We start from the raw sequence: 21995 nt of genomic DNA, 5'->3' as shown, positions 1-21995 counted from the left end.
GCCCTGCAGGCGCGTCAGGGCGACTCGGCCACCCCGACCTTGGTTAGGGACCGTGAGACTTTGTGGCCAAACTGCCTTTTTCCCTCTACACGCAGCAGTGCGGCGGGAGGACCCTGGTTCTGGGCTTTTGTGCGCGGGTGCTGTCCAGGTGATGAATTGGCTGCTTACTTGTCCTTTTCCTGGCTTAGTTCCTGTATGTCCCGTCCTTGCCTCGTGTCCGTGGGTGCCTCCTGGGGAGAGGCCTGGGGTGGCGTGGGTCCAGTTGCTCACACAGGTGCCCGCTCGAGCTCGGCGGCGGCCTGGAGCATGAGGCGGGAGCTCTGATCGTCATCTGGAGATGCTCTTGCCTCGGGGGGCCCTGCCCCTCCCTCGCTGACCCGGGGAGGTCACTGTGGCCTTGTGCTCGCCTGTTTGGTGGGTGATGATCTGAGGTGTTACAGCGACAGCGGTACAGATCCAGGCTTAATGGCGATGACGCTTGCCCCGCCTGGCCTGCACCCTGGCCCCGGCCCCCTGGCCCCCCGGCCGCCACCCTTCTTCACACTGGATGTTAGCTTCGCCTGTTTTCAGCCTTCACGTGGTGAGACATTCATAGGACCTTGGATGCGCGGGTTTGCTCAGCGCGGTGGTTTTGGACTCTGTGGTTGTGTCTCTGTGATGGACGGACTTCGTGTATCGTTGAGGAATATCCGCGTTACGCGCACAGCACAATTTGCTGCTCCAGTTTCCCTCGAGGGTCGTTTGGGCTGTTACTGGGTGGCTGCGAATGTTCGGGGTGTGGATGTACCAGGGTCTTGCGGGCAGGCGTCGGAGAAGACCACACCGTGGGCTCGGAGGCTCAAGGCATGCTTCAGGCTGCGTGGCTGTCTGCCCCAGTGGCCCGAGAGCCGCGGGGCCCCCGGCACCGGGAGTGGTCAGTGCTGGTCCCCGTGCCCTGCATCCCCTGCCACTGCTGCCGAGCCCTGGGTGCCGTCCGGCCCTGTTGCTGGTGGGGTGCCGGCGCGGGCAGCCTGCGCCCATGTTTCCGTCCGTGGGACTGTGCTGTGCGTGCTCTTTGCCGCTGGTTGGCCGTCCCATGTGGTGTGAAGGGCATAAGAAGGGCCTTCCTTCCTGTCTCTCACACTGTTCCCCTCGTCTCGGCTCAGGAGTGCCAGGTCTCCGTGCTGGCACGTGTCTGCTCACTGCACCTCCATCGCACAGAGACGGCCCCAGGCCATCCGCTTCAGGCGATGCCAGTGCTGTGGTTCGAGGTGGGACCGGAAGGTTTTCCTTTTGTCCCTAAGATGTACCCAGCGAGGACCGGCCGCACCCGTTACCTGTGCTCGGGCAGCTGAGCATCATTCTGTCCCGGTCACGCCTTCATCTTGCCCGGTGGGGTTTTTGGTTTGGGCTTTGGTTTGGTTTGAGGTTCTTTTGGTTTTTCTTTAAAAAAAAAAAAAAAAAAAAAAAAAAAAAATTATTTATTTATTTTTTTTATTTATTTTTTTATTTATTTGTGATAGTCACAGAGAGAGAGAGAGAGAATGAGGCAGAGACACAGGCAGAGGGAGAAGCAGGCTCCATGCACCGGGAGCCCGACGTGGGATTCGATCCCGGGTCTCCAGGATCGCGCCCTGGGCCAAAGGCAGGCGCCAAACCGCTGCGCCACCCAGGGATCCCTATTTATTTCTTTATGAGAGACACAGGCAGAGGGAGAAGCAGGCTCCATGCAGGGATCCCGACGTGGGACTCAATCCCAGGACCCCGGGGTCACGCCCTGGGCTGAAGGCAGGCGCTGAACCGCTGAGCCACCCAGGGATTCCCTTTTTTGGCTTTTCTAGTGAATTTTTAATTGTTTTTACAGACCCCTGTCAACCCTGGGAGGCCTGGGAGAAACGAGTAGTGAACCTGCACCCAGCCGCCCTGCCCTGGCCCGGCCTCGCTGCCACCCCGCCCTGCCCCGCGTTGGTCCGAAGCCCGTCCTTGGCGCCTGCGTCCTTTCACCTGTCGGCGTGTTCCGATGTGTTTCTAAAGGAGGCGATCTTCCTCCCTTCCCCCTAAGCCCAGTACCCCCGCGGCCCCCGACAAGGAGAATAGGAATTCCTGAGCGCCGTGAGATAGCCTCTCAGTGTTGAAAGTTCTAAATGTGTCATAAATGTGATAGAATCTTTAGAAATAGTTTATTTGAATCCAGAGCCGAACGAGATCCCTGTTGCGCTGGCAGCGGTGCCTGGCAAGTGTCTCCGTGTGACTTGGCTGTGCAGGGAACCAGGTCGCCATGGGCGCCCCTCCCAGCCCTGCAGCCTGCGAGGGGGTGCGGCACCTGCTGGTCTCCCTGCTTGTGAGCCGGCGCCCCGGGGACTCGGGCAGGGCAAGGGGAGGCTTTCCTCTTGTGCTGGTTGCCGCCCAGGCCTCGGGGGCTTTGGACTACGTCTAGTCGAGTCCTCGTGCAGAGCTCCCGAGCTCTGGCGGGGTTAGGAATTCGAGGACTTTGCTACACGCGTTGTGTCGATGGCGTCCCGAGGGTGGATCACCGGGGCTCCGTGGAACCCCTCCTTCCAGGCTGAAGTGCCTGTGGGCGCCCAGGGGCTGTGGGAGCGTCCTGGGAGGAGGAGCCCCTTGAGCCACCCGTGTCTCTGAGCCCAGGGGTTTGTGCGTCCCCCCCTTCGGGACATGTTCCTGGAGATGCGCAGCAACCGTTTCCCCTCTGCTGGGGGCTCCTCTGTGGTTAGACCGAGAGGGCGCGGGCCTGGGGCCGGTGGTTTCATTTTACTCTGGGTTGTCGCGGTTTGTTTTTTATTTAATTTTGTTACGTGACCACGTGAAACACTAGTTTACTAGTTACGGAGGTCAGGTCTGTAATCCGTGGCCTCCGGAGGCGCCATGTGTCCTCTGCACTGCCTGCCCTCTCTCGCTCCTCCACGGGAAGCACGGAGCTTTAGGTGATGGTTTATTTCTCCATGTAAAACCCCGGGCCAGTACGCACAGCCGTCTACGCGCCAGGGCCCGGCGGGTGCGGCACGTGCGTGAGTGGGACGTGCAGGGGCGGGGGCCTCCGGTTCCCGGCGAAGCACAGACTCCCAGGGTGCTCTTTGCAGGAAGACGGAAGAAAGCATCAGGAAGAAGGAAAGCGCAGCCCAGGTCATCTGTGAAGAGCAGGAGCTCTGGGGCGAGGTCTAAGAAACGCCAGGGCCGCGTGAAGAAGAGAAAGGGGAACAAGTCAAAGGTAGGCTCGGACGGCGTTGTTGCTATGGCTGTCGTTCCCGTGCGTAGCAGGTGCTGGGACTCAGAAACACCCACCTTTCTGAAAAATGAACATTTCTGCAGCACAGATTAAAGCTGGGGCTAGCCAAGAGGTCGTCCAGGAACCTTTCCAGCAGCTTGATGGCCCGGGGCTTGTGTACAACTCCTGGAACCCCAGGGTGGGCCCTGTGGGGCACAGAGGGCAGGCCGCCCAGGGGGTGTGAGGGCGGCAGGGCCGGGGCCACCAGCTGGCTGGGGAGGCCAGTGGATTGTTAGCTGGAGTGTGGAGCCGCTGGGAGCTGGCTGGGGGCTTCGAGAGGGGAACGCCGGCTGGGTGTGCGGCCGGGTTTTCGGCCAGACCAGTCTTGTCCTGGCCGAGGTGACTCGAGTGGGTCACCCGTGGGCTCCTTGTCCTCTAGTTCCTCACAAGCAGGCTTTGAGAGCGGGCCCCTCTGTGTGCGTGCAGCCCGCGCTGCGTGTCCCTGCTCTGAAGGATTGTCCTCCCTGCAACTACCGGGCTGGACGCTGACATCACTTTAGTACACGAAACCTAAGATGCTCTGTTGTGGCCGTCATTCAGGTGCTTGCTGCGTCTGTACGTGGATTCACGCTCAGATCATTGCCGTTGGCTGATGAACGTACTGTACGCTTACGGAAACCTGTACTCAGGTTTTGTCTTGTTTTTTTTTAAGGATTTCTGTTTGAGAGAGCGAGTGAGAGCTCACGGGAGTAGGGGGAGGGACACAGGCACAGGGAGAAGCAGAGAACCCGACGTGGGGCTCGATCCCAGGACCCCCAAGATCATGACCTGGGCCGAAGCCAAGACGCAGGCACTAACCACGCAGGCGCCCCTCCCTGTGTCTAAATGGAGCATGTGAACAGCTGCTCTGGTGGTTCATTCAGTCGGACTTCCTGGAGGGACAAGAAGCCAAAGCTGTGGCCACACGTGGGTGTGGGTGGCACACTGGCCACGTCCCGCTGTGTGGACCCTTCATGCCCGAGCCTGATCCTGGGCTTGGCTGTGTGTCGCCATTTCCCCTGCCAGGGTGTCCAGGGACTATGGCCCCGAGCGCACACATGTGGGAGTGCTGTCCCCTCAGCCCTGCCCCTCGGGTGGTTTTTAAAACACCTGTCAAATCAGTCATCCCTTGAATGGTTTGTTCGCTGCTTGTGAATTTTTGTAGAAAACAGACCACCTGGTAACAAAAAGTTCCTGCAGGTGGTGGTGTGCTGCGCGGGGGGATGTTGGACTGTATAAGGACCCGTGGAGTGTCATCGTTGCTACAGGCCAAGCCCTGCGGCTCTGGTGTGGCATTTACTCAGCCGTGTTTCTAGAGCCTTCAGGTCCCGTCTTTCTTATCATTCCTTTCCTTTTATGACTTTGGTTCAGAATGAAGCCACAGCTCGCTCCCGTATCGCACGGACACTGGGCCTCCGGGGTCCGGCCTGCGGAGGCTGCATCCCCTCTGTGCACAAGCCGGCGGAGCCCTCTCTGGGGCTGATGCGTGCGGACATCGGAGCGGCCTCTCTGTCGCTCTTTGGAGACCCTTATGAGCTGGACCCCTTTGACAGGTAACGGAGACTGCCCTGCAGGGGGACTCCCCTCCCTCCTCTCCCCTTCCCTCCCTCTCCCCTTTCTTCCCCCCTTCCCTCCCTCCTTCCTTCCTTCCCTCCCTCCTTCCTTCATGGGCAGTGGGCCTCAGATATTGTATTTATAAAATGAGGGGAAGGACTCGACTCCTTTTCAGATTCCTTCAGGTGGGGTGAGGAGGGAACTCTCCACACCTGCCAACGTGGAGAAGCCCTGTTGTGCACATCCGCCCGCCCTTGCCCTGCGCCCACTCAGAGGCTTGGGTAGAAGCCGTGTTGGGCTAGGGCACAAGTGCTGCCCCGAGTAGAGCTGAGGAGGGGCCGGGGTCTCCCTGGGCCTCCACTGTGGGGTCACCGTTCCTGTGGGCTCTGTGCTTTCTCCAGCAGTGAGGACCAGTCTACAAACCCTGCTTCCCCTTTGAGCGCCAAGAGGAGGGTTCTGTCCCAGTCAGCACTGCGTTCTCACCGGCCCGTGGCCAGGCCTGTGGCCATGGGGCTCTCCAGGTATGTGCTGGCGGGGACCATGGTCCTGGGGTGGAGCCAGCGGGGCTCCATATGGGCCTGGCACCCTGCGTGTTCACCCTGCCTGTTCTGGGGCGTGTGCTGAAGTCCAGGGCACCAGGATGCATGGCCAGCCAGAGCCTGCCTGGGCTGAGCTGGGGGCCAGTGGCCGTAGGTGCTTGGGCCACCTCCATGTGCCCACCTTGGCCACAGAGCTGCTGTCCGTGCTGCCGCCCCAGGCTGGACTGTTTTCTTCTGTTCACCCATCCAACAAAACAAACCAATGGAACTGGTCAATAGGGTGCCTGTTGGTGGCAGTTGGGGCCAGAAGCATCGGATGACTTCATCTCCAAACACCCTGCTTTTCTTTTCTTTTTTAGAGCTGCTGGGTGGGTCTGATGTCCTCTGCATGCAGGGCCCCGGCAGGCTGCCTCTTCCACGTGTGGCAGCTGGGGGGAGGGTGCACCTGCCTGGCTTGAGGGTCCTGGGCATGGGGAGGCAGCCATGGGTCTGTACCCACAGGAGGAGTGTTCCTGCTGCGGCGCCTGAGCCAGAAGTGGATGAGGCCCCGGTCCCTGACCTGGTGGGGAGTATCCTTTCGGGCCAGAGCCTCCTCATGATGAACGGCGCCGACATCATCATCCATCGGGACGGCTCTCTCAGCGCCAAGAGAGCAGGTGAGGTGGCCATTGCACGGAGCCAGCAGTGTCCACGGGGAGCCCTCTGTGCCTTGGCGCTCTGGGAACTGAGAGGGTCACGTGACCCTTTGGTTCTCCTTGTGTCTGAGCAAGCGGTGGATGAGACCGTTGCAGAGCTAAGATGAATCCTCTGCTCAAAACGTACGTGAAGGGGCAGGATTTTCTCAGTTCTTTGTTAGTTTTCCATCCTCTTCTGAACAGAGGTTGCAGGGTGATGGTTTAGGTGATGGTGAGGTCCCTGCGCCCGCCGGCGGACCTGACACGGAGGGCGGGCAGGCTGTGCCCCTTTGTGACAAGCGTCTGTAAGTGGCGGGGGTGTTTTGCATGGCCATAGGGCACGGCTGTGAGGCTAAGAGAAAGTAAAAACCCCCACGGTGTCATGTGAGACTGCCTGCAGGTGAGACCTGAGTGCTGCCCCCAGGTGCTCAGAGGTCTAGCTCAAAGAGCAAGTGGAAATGGGCATTTGTTTACTTTTTTTTTTTTTTTTTTTTAAGATTTTATTCATTCATTCATGAGACACAGAGAAAGAGGCAGAGACACAGAGGGAGAAGCAGGCCCCATGCAGGGAGCCCGATGTGGGACTTGATTCCAGGACCGCAGGGCCATGCCCTGGGCCGAGGGCAGACGCTCAACCACTGAGCCACCCGGGTGTCCCTATAGCTTTTCTTCTTAAGATTTTATTTATTTGAGAGAGAATGTACATATGAGCAGGGAGAGGGGGCAGGGGGGAGGGAGAGCAGAAGCACACTCACTGCTGAGCAGGGAGCCCAACAGGGGGCTTGAGGTCATGACCCGAGCTAAAGTAGATGCTCCACACACACACAGCCACCCAGGCACCCCGGGAATAAGCAGGAGAAGGCCATTGTGATCTGGGCCGAACCACGGACTGTGTGTCATAAAGGAGCCGGTGGGGACTGATGGCCACTCACCCTTTTGTCTTTCAGCACCTGTTTCGTTCCCGCGGAGCGCAGGCAAGAGCACAGGCGGCTCATCGCAAGAGGGCAAGCACCCTGGGCCCAGGGCCTGCCTGCAGCCTAGAGCCCCGTGCGCGGGAAGCGGGTTGCAGAGCATGGGGCTGAGCTGTCGCAGTGGGCCCGCACCTTCCCGTGTCCCTGTGCTCTCAACAGGGGCGACCGTGAAACTGGACTCGTCGGTAACCCCTCCGTCAAGTCAGGCTCAGAACCCATCAGGCGTGCGTGGGCCTGGCCTAAAGCAGAGGGACGACCCCCGATGTGATGGCGACAGGCCCACTCTGCCCGCCAGCGCCACACCCTCCAAGATCTCTGGTAGCTGCTCTCACTTGCCGCCGGCTGGTGCGCTGCTGGGCCAGGCCCTGAAGCCAGCTCCCAGGAGGCCTGACATATCTGAGCTACCCAGAATACCAAAGGTCAGAAGGGAGGACTGTGGCGGCAGACGGTCGGATGCGGCCCCCACCAGTGAGCAGCGCGTCGAGATCCCCAGCTCCTGCATCAGCCGCCTCACGGGCAGGGAGGGCCCTGGCCAGCCTGGCCATGGTGCCCGAGCAGAGGGCGAGCCCAGCAGCAGGGGCCCACAAGAGCCCCGGCCACACTCAGGGGGCGGCTCCCAGTCCCCCGCCTCCCTGGGGCCCTCGAAGGGGAAGGGTGTCAGCTCGACGTTCGAGAGCTTCAGGATCAATATTCCTGGGAACACCGCGCATTCCGGGAGACTCTCCAACCCTGGCTTTTGTAACACATTCCGGCCTGTCGACAACAAGGTGCAGAGGAAAGAGAACCCCTCGCCCCTCTTCTCCATCAGGAAGACCAAACAGCTCAAGAGTGAGATCTACGACCCTTTTGACCCTACAGGCTCCGACTCCAGTTCTGCCGGCAGCAGCCCCGAGCGCCTGGGCTCTGGTCTCCTACCCTCCGAGATCACTCGCACCATCTCCATCAACAGCCCAAAGGCCCCAACATTGCAGACTGTGCGCTGTGTAACCTCCTACACAGTGGAGACAGTCTTCGGGGCCGAGCCCGAGCCCCCGAGGAGGCCTTCTTCCGGTGTGCTCGAGCTCCGGGGCGAGGGGGCTCCCGAGGAGGCCTCCGACCTGAAGCGAGAGGGGCTGGGCCAGGGGGCTGCTGAGGGCCGGGGCTCGGCCTCCCGGGCGCAGAGGCCGTCCCCATCCGAGCCGTGGGAGGACAAGGACCAGCTACCCTGCAGTACTTTCTTTGGCTCCGAGGAGCGGACAGTGACCTGCGTGACTGTGGCAGAGCCAGAGGCCCCACCCAGCCCGGACGCGCCACAGACAACCACCCACAGAATCGTGGAGCTCAGGTCCCCGTCTTGCTCCCGCTCCACGTCCAGCTCCCGTGGCAGGAAGAAAGCCAAGAGGAAGCGGGCCTCTGCCAGGGAGCACCGGAGGACCCGCTCGGGCTCCCACTCGGGCTCCCGCTCTGGGGACAGGAGCTCACGGTCCGTGTCTCCACCGGTGGGGGAGGACCACCCCAAGAGGCAGCAGACCAAGTCCCGGGGCCGGAGGTCTTCTAGTGACCACTCCAGCAGCCACGAGCGAGCTAAGCGGAAGAAGGCGAAGGAGGAGGGCAGGAGGAGGAAGAGGGACTCCTGGGGTCACGGCCGGCGGAGGTCCAGGTCCCGCTCAGGCAGCCCGGGGAGCTCGTCCCATGAACGCAGGGAGAGCAGGAGAAGGAAGCGGAGGCGGTCGGGGTCCAGGTCTCGGGGGAGGGAGTGCTCACCCGCCAGCAGCCTGGACAGAGCCCGGAGACACCGGCACCCGAGGGAGAGGAGCCGGGAGCGGCCCCGCATCAGGTGGGGCTCCCACGAGAGGAGGAAGCGGAGGTCCAGGTCACCGAGGTCGCCAAGCACGGAGCACAGGTCCCGGGAGCACCAGCGGCCTCGTTCCCATGAGAAGCGGCCAAGGCCTCGTTCCCCGGAGAGGAAGTTGGCAGCTGCTCCCCAGGAGGAGCAGAAGCCTGACAGGGAGCAGCCAGCCAGGCCACCGGCCTCAGTGGGAGCAGATGCCTCACCGGCGGGGGCTGAGACTCACAAGGTGGCTGTGGAGGTCCCAGCTGAGTGTCCGCCCGAGGACCTTGATTACGGTGACTCTGTGGAGGCGGGGCACATCTTTGAGGATTTTTCAAGCGAAGTCTTCCTCATGCAGCTTGATGACATGAGCTCCCCGCCCTCCCCGGAGAGCACGGACTCCTCCCCAGAGCGAGACTTCCCACCCAACCCTGCCGTGCCGCCCGCCAGCCAGCAGCAGGACGCCAGCCTGGCCGTGGCTGTCATCCGACGGGAGGTGTCCCTGATCCATGGCGAAGATGCCGCACAGCCCCCGCCCCAGGCGCAGGGCCCCGACGAGAAGCCCCTGCTCCAGCAGGATGCAGCTGGGGCCGGCTCAGTGCCCAGCGCCCTGGGGAGCCAGGCTGTGGGCGGGGTGCCCGTGGGAAAGGAGGAAGGCCCCTCGCAGACCCCCTTGCTGCGGGCCAAAGCCCTGGTGAAGAGAGTCACCTGGAACCTCCAGGACGCGGAGAGCAGCGCCCCTGCCGAGGACCGAGGCCTGCGTGAGTAGGGGGCTACGGCGGGCACTTGGGGGGCCAGTGGACTGGGGGGGTGTGAGGATGGCCCCAGGTGACCGCTGGGGGGTCTTCTCTCTGGGAGGTAGCGTAGGCCGTGAGGCAGGGTAGTGGCTGCAGCCTGGCCTGTGGTCCTTGCTGCTGGGATGCTCCTCTGGAATTTTCAGCCAGGAAGCAGCTTCTGGCCCAGAGTGGCCACAGAGCACCCACCTCCCCTGTGTTGGCCCTCAGGGACGCCGCTTCACAGGCCTCAGAAGCCCCGGGAAGGGGTCTGGGAAGCAGAGGACATGGGCCCCTCGGTGGGCTTCCAGCAGACATCCTTCTCTGAGCCCCCTCCCCCCGGCTATGCGCTTCCAGAGTCTGGCTTCCCTGACGCTGAGCCCTCTCAGGTGGGTGCCTGGGCTGGAGGGACGTGGTCTGGCGCCCGGCCACACGGGCTGTGCCAGGCTGGGGCTGAGGGACTTTCCTCTCTGGCCAGGGCTGCTCCTGCTGTGGGGCCGGGAGCGGGAGCGCCGCCCTAAGCTGTCTGTGTTTTTGTCCAGGTTTATACGTCCAACCTGCCTCCCGCCCCAGCTCTGCCCGTGAGCCTCCCACCCTACGCACCGGCCAGCCAGCCCACAGTGCAGTTCATCCTGCAGGGGAGCCTGCCCCTGGCCAGCTGTGGGGTTGCACAGAGCCCGGCCCCCGTGCCCACCTCCCTGGCCACGGCCTCGGAGCCAGCCGGCCACTCCACTGGTGCCAGCAACTCCGAGGAGAGGACGGCCGCTCCCAGGCCTGCCGCAGAGAAGGCCAAGAATGAGGAGGTGAGTCCAGGCCCTCCCCGCTCGGGGCCAGGCCGTGTGCAGCCCTGTGTGCAGGCGGGGCGGTCACACACGTGTGTCCTTGCTCTCAGTACATGAAGAAGCTGCACATGCAGGAGCGGGCAGTGGAGGAAGTGAAGCTGGCCATCAAGCCCTTCTACCAGAAGAGGGAGGTGACGAAGGACGAGTACAAGGACATCCTCCGCAAGGCGGTACAGAAGGTGGGTGTGGGTGGGCAGGGCGGGGGCCGGGGCATCATGGTCACGTCCTGGCTGCAGCCAGAGGCCACTTCTGTCTTCCTGTCCCAGTAGCTCATAGGTGCTCGGGAAAGGTAAGCACTGGAGTTTGGGAGGGGACGGGACCGCGCTTTGTTGCTTGTTCTGTGGGCGAAGTAACAGAAGGTACGTAACGCACCATGCTTGCAGGTGGGAAAGCAGGAGCCCGAGACACCGACGGTTCTCAGGCCCAGGGCGTCAGGGCCAAATCCATGGCTCGTGGGCCACAGTCTCCAGCTGGGAGACGAACCCTCAGCCGCTGTGCGAGGCAGGCACAGCGGGGGATGTCGGGCTCTGTGCCCTGTGGTCCCTGTGGGGATGTGTGGGTCATCTGTGCCTCTCCTCTCCCCCCAGATATGCCACAGCAAGAGCGGGGAGATCAACCCCGTGAAGGTGGGCAACCTGGTCAAGGCCTATGTGGACAAATACAGACACATGCGCAGGCACCGCAGGGCCGAGGCTGGCGAGGAGGCGCCCGCCCAGGGCCCTGAGAGCTGAGGGCAGGGAGAGCGGGGGGCGATGGCCCCCGTCCCCAAGCAATTCTGTTGGGAGTGGCAGAAGCAGAAAACTCTGAAGACACCCAGCCAGCACTCCTGCATTCAGGGTTCTGTGATCACACGTGCTCTGTGCACTGGGCCTGCTCACAGTTTAAAACTGGACTTTTTTATATGTATATTATAGATACACACTGTTTCCATTGTGTTCTAATTTATCAAAAATGGATTATCTTTAGAAACTTGTTGATTGACTCAGTACTTGAAAGGTGAAGCCTCTGGCGATCGGGAGGGGCCTGGGGGGTGGAAGGAGCCCCCGACTCCCCTCACAGGTGCCCGATGTCCTGCCCTGTGTAATAAGGGAAGGCCACTCCCGGCTTCGCTGTCGTGGCTGTAAAGAACGCTCGTGTGTGCTGCCTCCCAGCAGGCAGCGCAGTGCTTGGATTGGAAGGCGGGGCCCTGCGCACAGCTGGGTCGGCCGCTTGTGGTGCCCACCCCCCAGCACACCTGCCAGGAGCAAACACCTGCTGTCCCCAGAGCGTTTTGTATTCTTTGAGTAGAGTTTGTTGGCTCTAAAGCGTGTGGCCTGTTTCTTCATGGTGAAGACAGAGGAGAGCGGGTTGCACGGGAGGCCTGAGTGGGAGTGCATGCAAGTGTGGTGGCGTCCCTCCCCGGGCCCCAGGGAAGTAGGGTGAGCCTCAGTCTGTGCTGCCCTCTGAGCGCCCACCCCTGGTCAGGACACCACGCATCGGTTCAAGTCCTTTTTATTGGCTGGGAGAGCGGCCCGGCGCTCAGGCAGGTGGCTCTACCTCCATGAGGAAGTGTTCCAGGTCCTCGTAGAGGCTGTTGGAGCTGGACAGGCAGAGGCCGAGGCTGCTGCTGTCCAGGGAGGACACCCCTTCTCGCTGCACGTACTCCAGGTGCGCCCGGCACAGCCGTGGCTCCAGCTGGGGGGGGGGAGTGGGGGGGAGGTTGTCGGCAGGCTGGCTGGGCACTGCGCACAGCCTTCCCACAGGACCCCATGCCTCACCTTCACCAGGACCAGGCTCTTCTCCTTGGGCCTTCCAGCCGACAGGTCCTGCCCAAAGCCCAGGTAGATGGTGTAGTATGGGGAGCCCCGACGCCGGCGAGCCCGGAACTCGGCCATCTCTGCAGGACAGGACCTGGTGAGCAGGGCCCGGTGGGACGGGAGGGGGTGGGGCAGCATCGGCCCCCGGATAGGCACGTCACTGACCTCGGAAGAACGTGCTGAAGTCGAAGATGGGGGTGTCCTGGTTCCTCTGCAGCAGGCGGGGGGCTGTGGAGGGGCTGGCCGAGCCCAGGGGCCCTCCCACCTCCCAGTAGACCTTGCATTTGCCCAGGCGCCGGGCCCATAGCCCCGGCCCCCGTAACTCCAGCTGCAGGCCAGGGGCCACGTGCTGCAGCAGCTTCTCTGTGTAGTGAAGCTGCTTCTGGTCCGCGAGCTTGGCCGGGCTTGGGAAGGCCACGCAGTGGGGCTCAGTGGCCCTGGTGGCCAGGCTGGGGGGCCCGTACAGGAGCACAAAGCTTGGATGCCACACCACCTCTTGCAGCACCGTGCGGCCCTTGTACATGATGGTCACATCCAGGGCCCTGAGCTCTGCCTGCAGTCCTGGCTGTGAGCAGCCGGGCCTGGCCAGGACCTGCTCCCCTGCCACTGGGGCGCAAGGCTCCACCTCTTGGGGGGGCTGCCACGGCTCCGAGGCTGGGCCTGTATCTGGAAGGAAAGGAGGGCTTGACTGGCACCTGGCCCCCCAAGCCCTCCGTCCTTCACACTCCCATGGGCTCCTCTCACCTGTCATCCGGGCCTGGTGCAGGACCTGGGGCTCAGGGCTTGGGGCCATCTCTGCTGCCCGTGGCTGGTATGGCTCCATGTCAGGGAGCTCTGGGCCTGAGCAGCACGACAATGGGCACAGCTGTGGCTCGCACCACCTCTACTGCACATCCTCCTCCCTCTCCACGAGGACCGTGCTGTCCTCCCTGCTCCTCCCCCCCCCCGCCCCCCCCCCCCCTACAGAGCCCTGCAAGGCAGAGCATCCCCATCTGGCCGGCCTCACCAGGAGTGCCTGGAGTGATTGCATCCACTCCCCATGCAGCTTCCAGCAAATGGTCCTCCAGGCAGCTCTGCTGTAGGGCCTGGAGCAAGAGATCCTCGGCATTGCCAGCTTGGCCCAAAGGGGCGCATGGGGCACAGGGCTCAGGGCTCAGACTGTGCCCCAGCCTCTGGCCAGCATCTCCTCCCAGGCATGGCCTAGGGAGCCCACCCTGCAGGGAAGACAGGGCCAGCATAAGCAGCTCCCCAGCCCAGGAAGGAGGGCAGCCCCCACCTGGGAACACGAGCACCGGGGGCAGAACCGGCTTACCATCAGTGGTGGGGTGTCTTCACCCGCCTTCTCCCCATGGTTAATCGCCGCAGCTCCTGAGGGAGAATGGGGTGAGACTGCAGTGGACATGATGTGTCCTTGGGTAGGCCCTCAGAGCAGGGTGGCTCCACCACTAATCCACCCCAGCAGGCCCAGTCAGCTCCCCCCCCCCCCCCCCGTCCCCAACCACCTGGCACCTGCCTCTCTCAGGTCTGTCTCAAAACCCCGAGCCTGCCCCAGGGATGTGCTCCGGTACAGGGCGAGGTCCCAGCGCCCTCGCCGCACCGTGTCGGGCCTGTGCGCCCGGCTCCCCTACGGCGGCCCTGCCGTGGGGTTCCTCACCTCTGCACCCCGGCTCGGAGCTCAGTGCGTACACTTTATGTGGGTCAGTGGGGTCCCCGGAGTTGTCTTGGAGCATCACAAGCGCTGGGTGCTGCGCAGGGCACAGCGGAAGTTGGTTTTCCAGCCGGCGCGGAGTGCGGCCTCGCAGGCCAGCTGGTCACGGCCGCCGCCGGGCGGCCACCTGCCTCGGGCCACCGCCCAGGCCTGGGGAGGGGTGGAAGGTGTGAGCCTGGGGCCCGCCCGGCCGCAGCCCCCCTGCCCGCCGGGCCGCGGCCCACCTTGAAGATGAGGGCGTCGGCCTCCCCCAGGTCCTTGCGCGCGAAGTGCTTCCAGGGCACGCGGAAGCGGGTGCGGCCGGCGTCCAGCCACCGCAGGCCCTCGTAGCGGCCGCTGCTCACCTCCCCCAGGAGCCAGTCTGCGAAGAGCGGGCGCGGGGCCCCCCTGCGGGCGGCGGCCGGCAGTCAGGGTGCGGGCGAGGCCGGTGGCCACGCACCCCGGCGGCGGGCGGGCGCTCACCTGTCCGCGGGCACGGCCATGGCCCGGGCGGCGGGCGGCGGGCGGCGGGCTGCTGCGGGTGTGCGGTTCCGGCCGCGGCGGCGCTGCTGTGAGCACAGGTGCGGGCGGCGCGGCCCGGGCGGGAGGGCGCTGGCGGGGCCCGCGGGGACCACAGCGGCACCGACGCCTGCGCGGGCGTGCCCGGGGGCGGGAAAGCGAAACCGCGCGCGCCCGGGAAAGCGAAACCTAAGCCGCGGGGAGGCCTCCGCGCTCGCGCCCCGGGGCCCCGGCGCTGCGACCCCTGTCCTCGGGCCCGCCCCGGCTCCGCGGGCCCGTCGCCGCCCGGGCTGCTCCCGCGCTGCACGCGCCGGGCCTCCGAGCACCTGCGCGGCGGGGCTCCGGGCGGGGAGGTGCGTCTCGCCGTGGGGCTGGGGACCCGCGCCTTTATGAGGCCGGCGGGGGGCGGGCCGGGGGTGGGGCGGGGGCGAGCCGGGGGCCGGCCGCGGCCGCAGGTGCAGCCGACTAGCGCTGCGGCGGAAGGTTCCCACGTGTGTTGACGGCAGCGCAGGCTGCGGAGTGCGGGCCGGGCCGGGCGGTGCAGGGGCGGCGGGAGGGCCTCAAGGAGCACCCCGCCCCCACAGAGGCGGGACGGGGCAGGGGGCCCCTGGCAACCAACCCGGGCCTCAGCTGAAGACCCCACACAGAACCAGGCTCTTCCTTTTTCCCAGGAAAGTGGGTGTTGAAGGAGGGCGTGGGGCAAGTGGCAGCCCTATAGTTCAGGTTCTCTTTTAGTGTTAAGTAGAGGGGGCCCAGAGTGGAGCCCACTGGCCGGTCCACAGACGGGAGTGCCCCGGACTCCGGGCGTGACCCCGGGGCCCGGAATCGAGTCCCGCATCGGGCTCCCCGCGGGGAGCCTGCTTCTCCTCCTGCCCATGTCTCTGCGTCTTTCTGGGTCTCTGATGAATTAAAAAAAAAAAAAAAAGAAAAAAACAGCTGAGATCAGAGTGGGATGCTCAACCAACTCGGCCATCTAGGCCGCCTCTTGGGGTTTTTTTTGATTATTTTTTTAAGACATTTATTTGAAAGACAGCTGCAGACTGGGGGGCGGGGGCAGGCAGAGGGAGAGGGTCCCCTAGAAGACTTCCCGCTGAGTGCGGACCCCACCCCCACCCCGGCTGGATCCTGGGACCCTGACATCACGACCTGAGCAGAAATCCACTGTCCCCAGGGAACCGAAGAACCAGCCAGGCGCCCCCCCCACTCGGTGGCTTTTCGATTTTTTAAGATTTTATTTATTTATTCATAGAGACACAAAGAGAGGCAGAGACACAGGCAGAGGGAGAAGCAGGCTCCATGCGGGGAGCCCGATGTGGGACTCGATCCCGGGTCTCCATGGTCACGCCCTGGGCTGCAGGCGGCGCTAAACCGCTGCGCCACGGGGGCTGCCCAGCTTTTGGATTCTTAATGAGAATTATCCAGACAAGAACATTCACATGTCCCTAAGAATAAGACATTTGTTTTTTTTTTTGTTTTTTTTTTTGTTTTTTTTAATATTTTATTTATTATTTATTTATTTAAGTCACAGACAGAGAGAGAGAGAGGCAGACACACAGGCAGAGAGAGAAGCAGGCTCCATGCACCGGGAGCCCGACGTGGGATTCGATCCCGGGTCTCCAGGATCGTGCCCTGGGCCAAAGGCAGGCGCCAAACCGCAGCGCCACCCAGGGATCCCTAGAATAAGACATTTGGAACGGCATTGGGGATGCCTTTTCATCAGGAAAAAGCGCGGAGGGCCCACGAGGGTCAGGGAGGTCCCCCCCTGAGGAGGCCCCCAGAGGGGTTCTGTCCCCGCTGCGGCCGCTGCGCCCCGCAGGCCCGGGACCTCGCCCTCCAGAGTAGTGTTCCCGAGGGGGGCCCCTCAGCCCCCAGGCAAAGAAGGGGTGCCCCCGCCGCGCAGGGTGCGGCCGCGGTCACACCGGGAGAGGAACTTGGGCCGCCAGCTGGCTCCAGCCCGGGAAGCCCCGAGGCGGCAGGTGGTTTACGGGAAGCGGGACGCAGAGCTGCGGGGGGCGGGGGGAGGGGCGGGGGAGGGGACGCATAGGCCACGCCTTCCCCTCCGGCGGCGGCTCTGGGCACCCTGGCGCAGCAGAGCTTGGACACCGTGCCTTTATTTTGCGCGGGGGGCGGGGGGCGCCGGGCTAGACGTAGGTGGAGCCCCCGCCGGGCTCCCCGTCCTCGTCGTCCCCGTCGCCGCTGTGCTCGCTGCCCGAGTCGGGGGCGCGGGCCGCGTCGGGGGCGGGCGCGTTGAGGACCACCACGTCGGCCTCGGCCCCGATGTCCTCCCCGAACCACACGGCCTTGTAGCCGCCCTCGTCGGGCCGCCGCTCCTTGGTCAGGATGGACCTCACGGCGGCGGGGCTGCCTCCATCCCGGGCCGCCTCGGGGGCGCCGGGGGCAGGGCCCGCGGCTGCGGAGCCAGAGGCCTCTTGGGGCGTGGGCTCGGGGGGCTCGGGGGGCCCCGCCCGCGTGGGGCCGGGGGAGGCGCGCGGAGCCGGCGCCCAGTTGGCCTCTTGGGGGTCCGAGAAGGCCTGGTTGTCGAAGGCGAGCGCCTGGTGGTCCTGGCGGGGAGACGGGACGATCAGGGCATCACCCAGGCCCCGGCCCGGCTGGGGCTGGGACTGTCCCCGGAGCCGTCCTGGGGGACAGGGCCGCGGGCTGGTCTTTCCTTTCCTTGCCGTGTCCGCCTCCACACTCCGTGGGCTGGGACGACCGCCCGGCCCCCCCTCCTGCCCTCCCCCGTGGGCCCTCGGTGCTGCCCCCGCCCGCTCAGGCCTCACCAGGGCTTTTCCGGAGCAGCACTTGAGCCGCCTGCCGAACTGCTTGTGGCCCAGGATAACGAGGGCGATCAGAGCCAGGAGCAGCAGCGCGCCCAGCACCCCGCCCAGGGCCGCCATGTCCACCGCAGAGAAGCGCCGGTCCTCAGCTTGGCTCTGGGCCGGTCCTGCTGGCAAGGCCACCGGCTACTGCGGGCACCCGGCACCCCCACCACCCACCCCAGGCTCTGCACCCCCTGACGTGACAGCTGAGGCTCCGGGGAAGGGCACTACTCACCCCCCGACCGAGGAGCTGGCTGCTCCCAGGGGCCGTCGGGGAGGCCGTGCTGCAGGAGGCAGGGCGGGCGGGCGGGCGTCAGTGCCCACCAGCTCCCAGTGGAAGCCAGGGGTCCGGCACCCTGGAAGGCCATGAAGGCAGTGCTGGGGCCGGTACACGGAAGGCCTGGAATCGCGGGGTCCCCCGGACCCCGAATCTGGCTCCTGCCCCATGCTCTGGACACCTTCCCCGGCCTGCCTAGTCAGGGGCACCCGGGGCCTGTGCCTGCCCGGCCCAGAGCAGGCTGTCTCAGGATTTCACGGTCAGCGTGGTCGTGCTGGGCCACCCCAGGCAGACTCTGCCCTACCAGGACCCCCAGGACCACCCCGAGGGCGACTAGGGCAAGCGGGAGGTGCTACCTGAGGGCTGGGGGGTCCTGCTGGGGTCAGGGGCCAGCGGCTGAGAGGTTCCTGGCTCCAGTGTTGGTGTTGAGCCCCCGCTGGGTGAGGCTGATGGGAGGGAGGTGCTGGTTCCCACACTGGGGGGCCCCCCGGGCGTAGATGAGGCTGGTGGCCTCAGAGTTGTGGTTGTGGGGGGATGTGGGCCAGCGCCCCCCCCAGAGCTGGTCGTAGAGGATCCCTGGGAGGGCCCCGGGGGCCTGGGGGCTTCTGAGGCAGTGCTGCTCGAGAGGCTGGTGGTTCCTCCAGCCCCTGGGGGTGTGGGGGTTTCTGGGGGCCCTGATGAACCTGGGGGGCCAGGGACAGGATCCGGGCTTGCCTCTGTCCAGCGCGCCCGCCCCGGGGAGCCCCCGCCCCCCGCCGGGGTGAGCAGCCGGGCTCACCTGTGGGGGCGGGTCCCTGCGGCTCCAGCACCTGTATCTCCAGCACCGAGCGGGCGGTGCCTGCGGTCACGGTGTTCATGGCCTCAACCTGGAGCAGAAGCGGGGCTGGTCCCTCACAGGCCCCGCCGTCGTCCCCCCTTGGGGGTGCCCCCCACCCTTACCTCTGCATAGGAGACCCCCTTTTGGGTCAGCTGGGCGGCGGTCCGCACGATCTCGCCATCCATCCGGAATTTGGTGTTATTGGTGATGCGATACGTGATGGCGGAGTTGAGGTCCTGGACACTGCGCAGTGAGCCCTGGGCCCAGGCTGCCCCCCGACTCCCCCCCCACAGAGGGCCTGGTGCCTACCGGAAAGTCGGGGTCCTGAGCCCAGACCCTCAGAGGCAGGGAGGGGCTGGCTGTGTCTCGGATCTCCACGCCCACTGCAGAGTTGAGCGCCACGGTGCCATAGTAGCGGCTCTGCGGGAACTGGGGCACGCTGCCAGTGGCACTTCGGGCCTCGATCGTGACCCAGGTCACCGAGTAGCGGGCGCCGTCTGACTGCTCACCCTGGGGGTGGGGGAGGCCTCAGCGACAAGCAGGTCCTCAAAGCCCCGGCCCCATGGAGGCCTGGCCAGGGCGCCCACCTTGACCAGCAGCGTGAAGGTCTTTGGGCTGGGGACGCTCCTGGTCATGGTGAGGTTGCCCGAGTTGGCGTCGATGGCAAATGTGCCGTCGTCTTGTCCTGCGAAGATGGGGGGAGGTGAGGCCTCTCGCTCCGTCCAGGGGTCTGAGGTCTGGGGCCCCCGCTGGCTCTGCCCACGGGCAAGTCCCCCCAGGTCCAGGATGCAGAGGCAGGGCTCCAGCGCGCACTCACCTGTCACGATGCTGTAGAGGACACGCTGGTTGACGCCCCGATCCCCGTCCACGGCATAGATGGGCCCGGGACGCAGGACAAGGGGGGCTGGCTGCAGGAGCAGGGACAGGGGAGACACCTGGGGCCGCTGAGCGGGGCCCAGCGCAGCCCCCGTTCCCCACACGGCTGCTGAGCACGCCCCGTGGGGGTGAATTTGTGCAAAGACCTCGGATTGATCTGAGCGATGGCGGCCCCAGGAGGGACAGGGAGCAGTCACACCGAGGCTGCACTCGGTACACGTGCTCGGTACCATGGGGGCCTAGAGCCCGCGTCTGCCCCGCTGCCCCCGGCGCCTTGGGGTGCCTCTTGTGGCGGGCGGCCCACTTCAGCGGGTCCCCAGGGGTTCTGGCCCGGCCGCAGGGCCCCAAGCCCACACACCCCCCGCCCCCCCACCCCCAGTACCAGTCTGTGGCCTGTGGGGATGGCCCCCTGGTACTCGGCGTTGATGCAGACGTAAAGGTCTGAATAGGCGCAGGGCAGGAACCAGGGGGGCCGGAGGTCGGCGGGCCGCACGTCCAGGACCAGGGTGGCCGTGGCTGTGTGGCTGGGCTGGGCGTTCTCCTCCTGTGTGTCCTGTGGGAGCGCAGCGGGGGTCAGGCCTGCGAGCGGGGGCTGGGGGCAGCGGGGGGGTGTCCCGGCCTGCTCACCCGCACCAGCAGCAGGAGGCTCATGTTCTGCCACTTGTAGAAGTCCAGGGGCCGGTCCAGCCGCAGGGCGGGCAGGTTGGTGCCCAGCAAGGAGAAGAAGCTACCAGCACCCTGGGGAGGTGGGGGGGGGCGGGTGCGACTCAGCCTGAGACCCTGGGGAACATGGAGAGGGGCTGCCCGACGGGAGGGTTCAGAGTTGGCGTGGGGGTCGGGGACACTGACCGGGGTCACCTCTTGGAGGGTGTAGAACAAGACGTCATCCTTGTCGGGATCTTGAGCCTCCAGTTCCGTCTCAGGGATGACAGTGGTGTTCACTTTACTGTCCTGGGGATGGAGGGGAGTGGTGTCTACACCCTCGACCCCTGGTCCCCCAGGCCAAGGCCCAGGCCACTAGCCCTGCTCTCCGGCCCCTCGCCCCCCGCCCCCCGGCTCTCACCTCGGGCACGTCCTCCACCCGGAGTTTAAAGGGGAACTTGGGTGGGTTGTCGTTGACGTCCAGCACAAACACAATCACCCTCAGCTGGGTCACCTGCGGGGACACGGCCTGAGCACCCTGCATCACACACGGGCCGCCGCGAGCCCGGGGACGGCAGGTGCCCGGGCAAAGGACTTGGCTACCGGCCGGGCTGGGGCACCGCCAATCCCAGGTGAGAACCACGGCGAAATGAGCAAATCGCTTCAAAAATAATTCCCGAGGAGAAAGGAAGAGAGGAAGGGGAACCCATATGTTGAAAGAGGCTCGGGAGGGGCACCCGGCTGGCTCAGTGGGAGGAGGGGGCGACTCTTGATCTCGGGGTGGGAGTTCAGGCCCACGTTGAGGGGAGAGATTGCTTCAATAAACACACTAGAGAGGAAGGGCCGGAGGGGCAGATGCTAGAGAGAAGTAGCCGGCGGCCTCGCTGGGTGGGCCTTGCTGGCGGCTCCGTGACTGTGGGGAGGGCGGGCATCGGGGGTCACATGATGCCCACGAGTCCCTTTGCAGATAATGACAAAATCGGAAGGACCGGGGACCGTGGGCAAGCCGACAGGTGCGTGGGGGCCGGGCTTGCAGCTCAGGACAGAGTGGTCAGGGGCCCCTTGAGAAGGTGGTCCTGGAGCGAAGGCCGAGGGGCGACAGCGGGAGGCAGGTGCGCGTCTGGGGAGAGGGCTCAAGGGCAGCTGGAGCGGCCTCGGGCTGGGGCACCTGGCGCTGCCCGCTGCCCGGGGCATTCAGCCTTGCCTCTGAGCGGGAGAGCAGCCGGGGCGCCGGGCGGGGATGCGCCGCTGGCTGGGCCCGATGGTCCTGCCACACTGAGACTGGACTGGCTGAGGCCGGGAGGGGAGCAAGCAGCCAGCTCCAAGTTTCCGGAAGGGAGATGCTGGTGGCCAAGGCCCTGGTTGGTCTGGAGTCCAGCTTCAGGCAGAGCTCACGGACTTGCCGATGGAGAGAGGTGTGGGGAGGGGGTGGGGGCGAGGGAACCGGTTGGGCAAGGTGCCTCTGTGCTGGGGGGTCTGCACCTCGGGGCAGTCTGGGCGGGAGGAAGTGGGGGCGCCAGCCCAGGAGCGACACTTGTAAACCGCACAGGGTGAGGTCCCCAGGGCGGGGCCCTGGACCAGTCAGAACAGAGTGCAGAGGTCCAAGCCCAAGAGCTGTGATGTCATAGGGTGGGGGCGGCGACCCAGAGGCTGGGGATGGGGGTACTCACCACGGTGTTGCCACTCTTGCACTCCAGGTGCGCCTCCAGCAGGGTGTTCTCCTGGGGGGCAGACGGGGGCCGGGTGGTCACCAGGGTCCCCAGCGTCCACGCTAAGTCCAGGGGCAGCTCCAGCCCCTAATGGCCCTATGCCCCTTGGGGCCAGGGCATCACCAAGCCTGGAGGCCCCAGAGGGGTCCGTGGATGATGCGGGGGCGGGGCGGCCAGCGAAGCGCAGACGGACCCCGAGCAGACGGACCCCGAGCCTGGGACAGCCCCGGTCCGAGGAGCGCGCCCGCCACTCAGCTGCCCTGTGTGGGGCCCCACCCGGCCCCCCGTCTGCACCTCATAGTCAGGAGTCACGTTGAGAAACAGCTCAGTCCCCTGGATCCGAAAGGCGAAGGGAGTGGACGACGACCCGAGGGTCACCTGCTGGCCCGCGGGGACGTCGATGTGAGCCAGGGGCCCGCTCTGAATCGTGTTCTCCTGGACCTCGAAGA

The 21995-nt window shown here is 65.1% G+C and overlaps 3 protein-coding genes across 5 annotated transcripts in view; 1 reads left to right on the top strand and 2 right to left on the bottom strand.

Annotated features, from left to right (window-relative positions):
- The window catches only part of PHRF1 (PHD and ring finger domains 1), a 28457-nt gene extending 17084 nt beyond the window's left edge, over nucleotides 1–11373 (top strand). For 2 of the 3 annotated variants that reach the window (XM_072791220.1, XM_072791221.1), the window contains 9 exons: nucleotides 3078–3205; nucleotides 4613–4794; nucleotides 5197–5316; nucleotides 5836–5990; nucleotides 6956–9550; nucleotides 9794–9951; nucleotides 10105–10365; nucleotides 10455–10583; nucleotides 10992–11373. In XM_072791220.1, coding sequence (XP_072647321.1) covers nucleotides 3078–3205; nucleotides 4613–4794; nucleotides 5197–5316; nucleotides 5836–5990; nucleotides 6956–9550; nucleotides 9794–9951; nucleotides 10105–10365; nucleotides 10455–10583; nucleotides 10992–11135 — 3872 coding nt within the window. In that variant the 3' untranslated portion in view covers nucleotides 11136–11373. The remainder of the gene's footprint in view (nucleotides 1–3077; nucleotides 3206–4612; nucleotides 4795–5196; nucleotides 5317–5835; nucleotides 5991–6955; nucleotides 9551–9793; nucleotides 9952–10104; nucleotides 10366–10454; nucleotides 10584–10991) is intronic. The other variant, XM_072791222.1, reaches the window with a different exon arrangement.
- A 506-nt stretch (nucleotides 11374–11879) lies between these two features.
- Nucleotides 11880–14715, bottom strand: IRF7 (interferon regulatory factor 7). The gene is given in 10 exon segments (XM_072791223.1): nucleotides 11880–12078; nucleotides 12162–12280; nucleotides 12366–12866; nucleotides 12945–13040; nucleotides 13207–13285; nucleotides 13513–13568; nucleotides 13855–13935; nucleotides 13938–14058; nucleotides 14133–14295; nucleotides 14371–14715. Coding segments are annotated over 10 exon segments (1392 nt in total). The 5' UTR covers nucleotides 14391–14715; the 3' UTR covers nucleotides 11880–11922.
- Nucleotides 14716–15632: 917 nt separating this feature from the next.
- The window catches only part of CDHR5 (cadherin related family member 5), a 15944-nt gene continuing 9581 nt past the window's right edge, over nucleotides 15633–21995 (bottom strand). Inside the window, exons 5-18 of the mRNA XM_072791794.1 lie at nucleotides 21841–21993; nucleotides 21508–21558; nucleotides 20259–20351; nucleotides 20045–20146; nucleotides 19823–19933; nucleotides 19578–19748; nucleotides 19137–19227; nucleotides 18907–19004; nucleotides 18629–18829; nucleotides 18442–18555; nucleotides 18281–18368; nucleotides 17859–18185; nucleotides 17187–17353; nucleotides 15633–16967 (exon numbers count right to left, since the gene is read on the bottom strand). Of these exons, the coding sequence (XP_072647895.1) occupies nucleotides 16548–16967; nucleotides 17187–17353; nucleotides 17859–18185; nucleotides 18281–18368; nucleotides 18442–18555; nucleotides 18629–18829; nucleotides 18907–19004; nucleotides 19137–19227; nucleotides 19578–19748; nucleotides 19823–19933; nucleotides 20045–20146; nucleotides 20259–20351; nucleotides 21508–21558; nucleotides 21841–21993 (2187 nt within the window). The 3' untranslated portion in view covers nucleotides 15633–16547. The remainder of the gene's footprint in view (nucleotides 16968–17186; nucleotides 17354–17858; nucleotides 18186–18280; nucleotides 18369–18441; nucleotides 18556–18628; nucleotides 18830–18906; nucleotides 19005–19136; nucleotides 19228–19577; nucleotides 19749–19822; nucleotides 19934–20044; nucleotides 20147–20258; nucleotides 20352–21507; nucleotides 21559–21840; nucleotides 21994–21995) is intronic.

The sequence above is a fragment of the Canis lupus genome, chromosome 21 (assembly GCF_048164855.1).
Source record: "Canis lupus baileyi chromosome 21, mCanLup2.hap1, whole genome shotgun sequence".
NCBI lineage: Eukaryota > Metazoa > Chordata > Mammalia > Carnivora > Canidae > Canis > Canis lupus.
The sequence above is the reverse complement of the archived record's forward strand: the minus strand, read 5'-3'. Positions and strand labels throughout refer to the sequence as shown.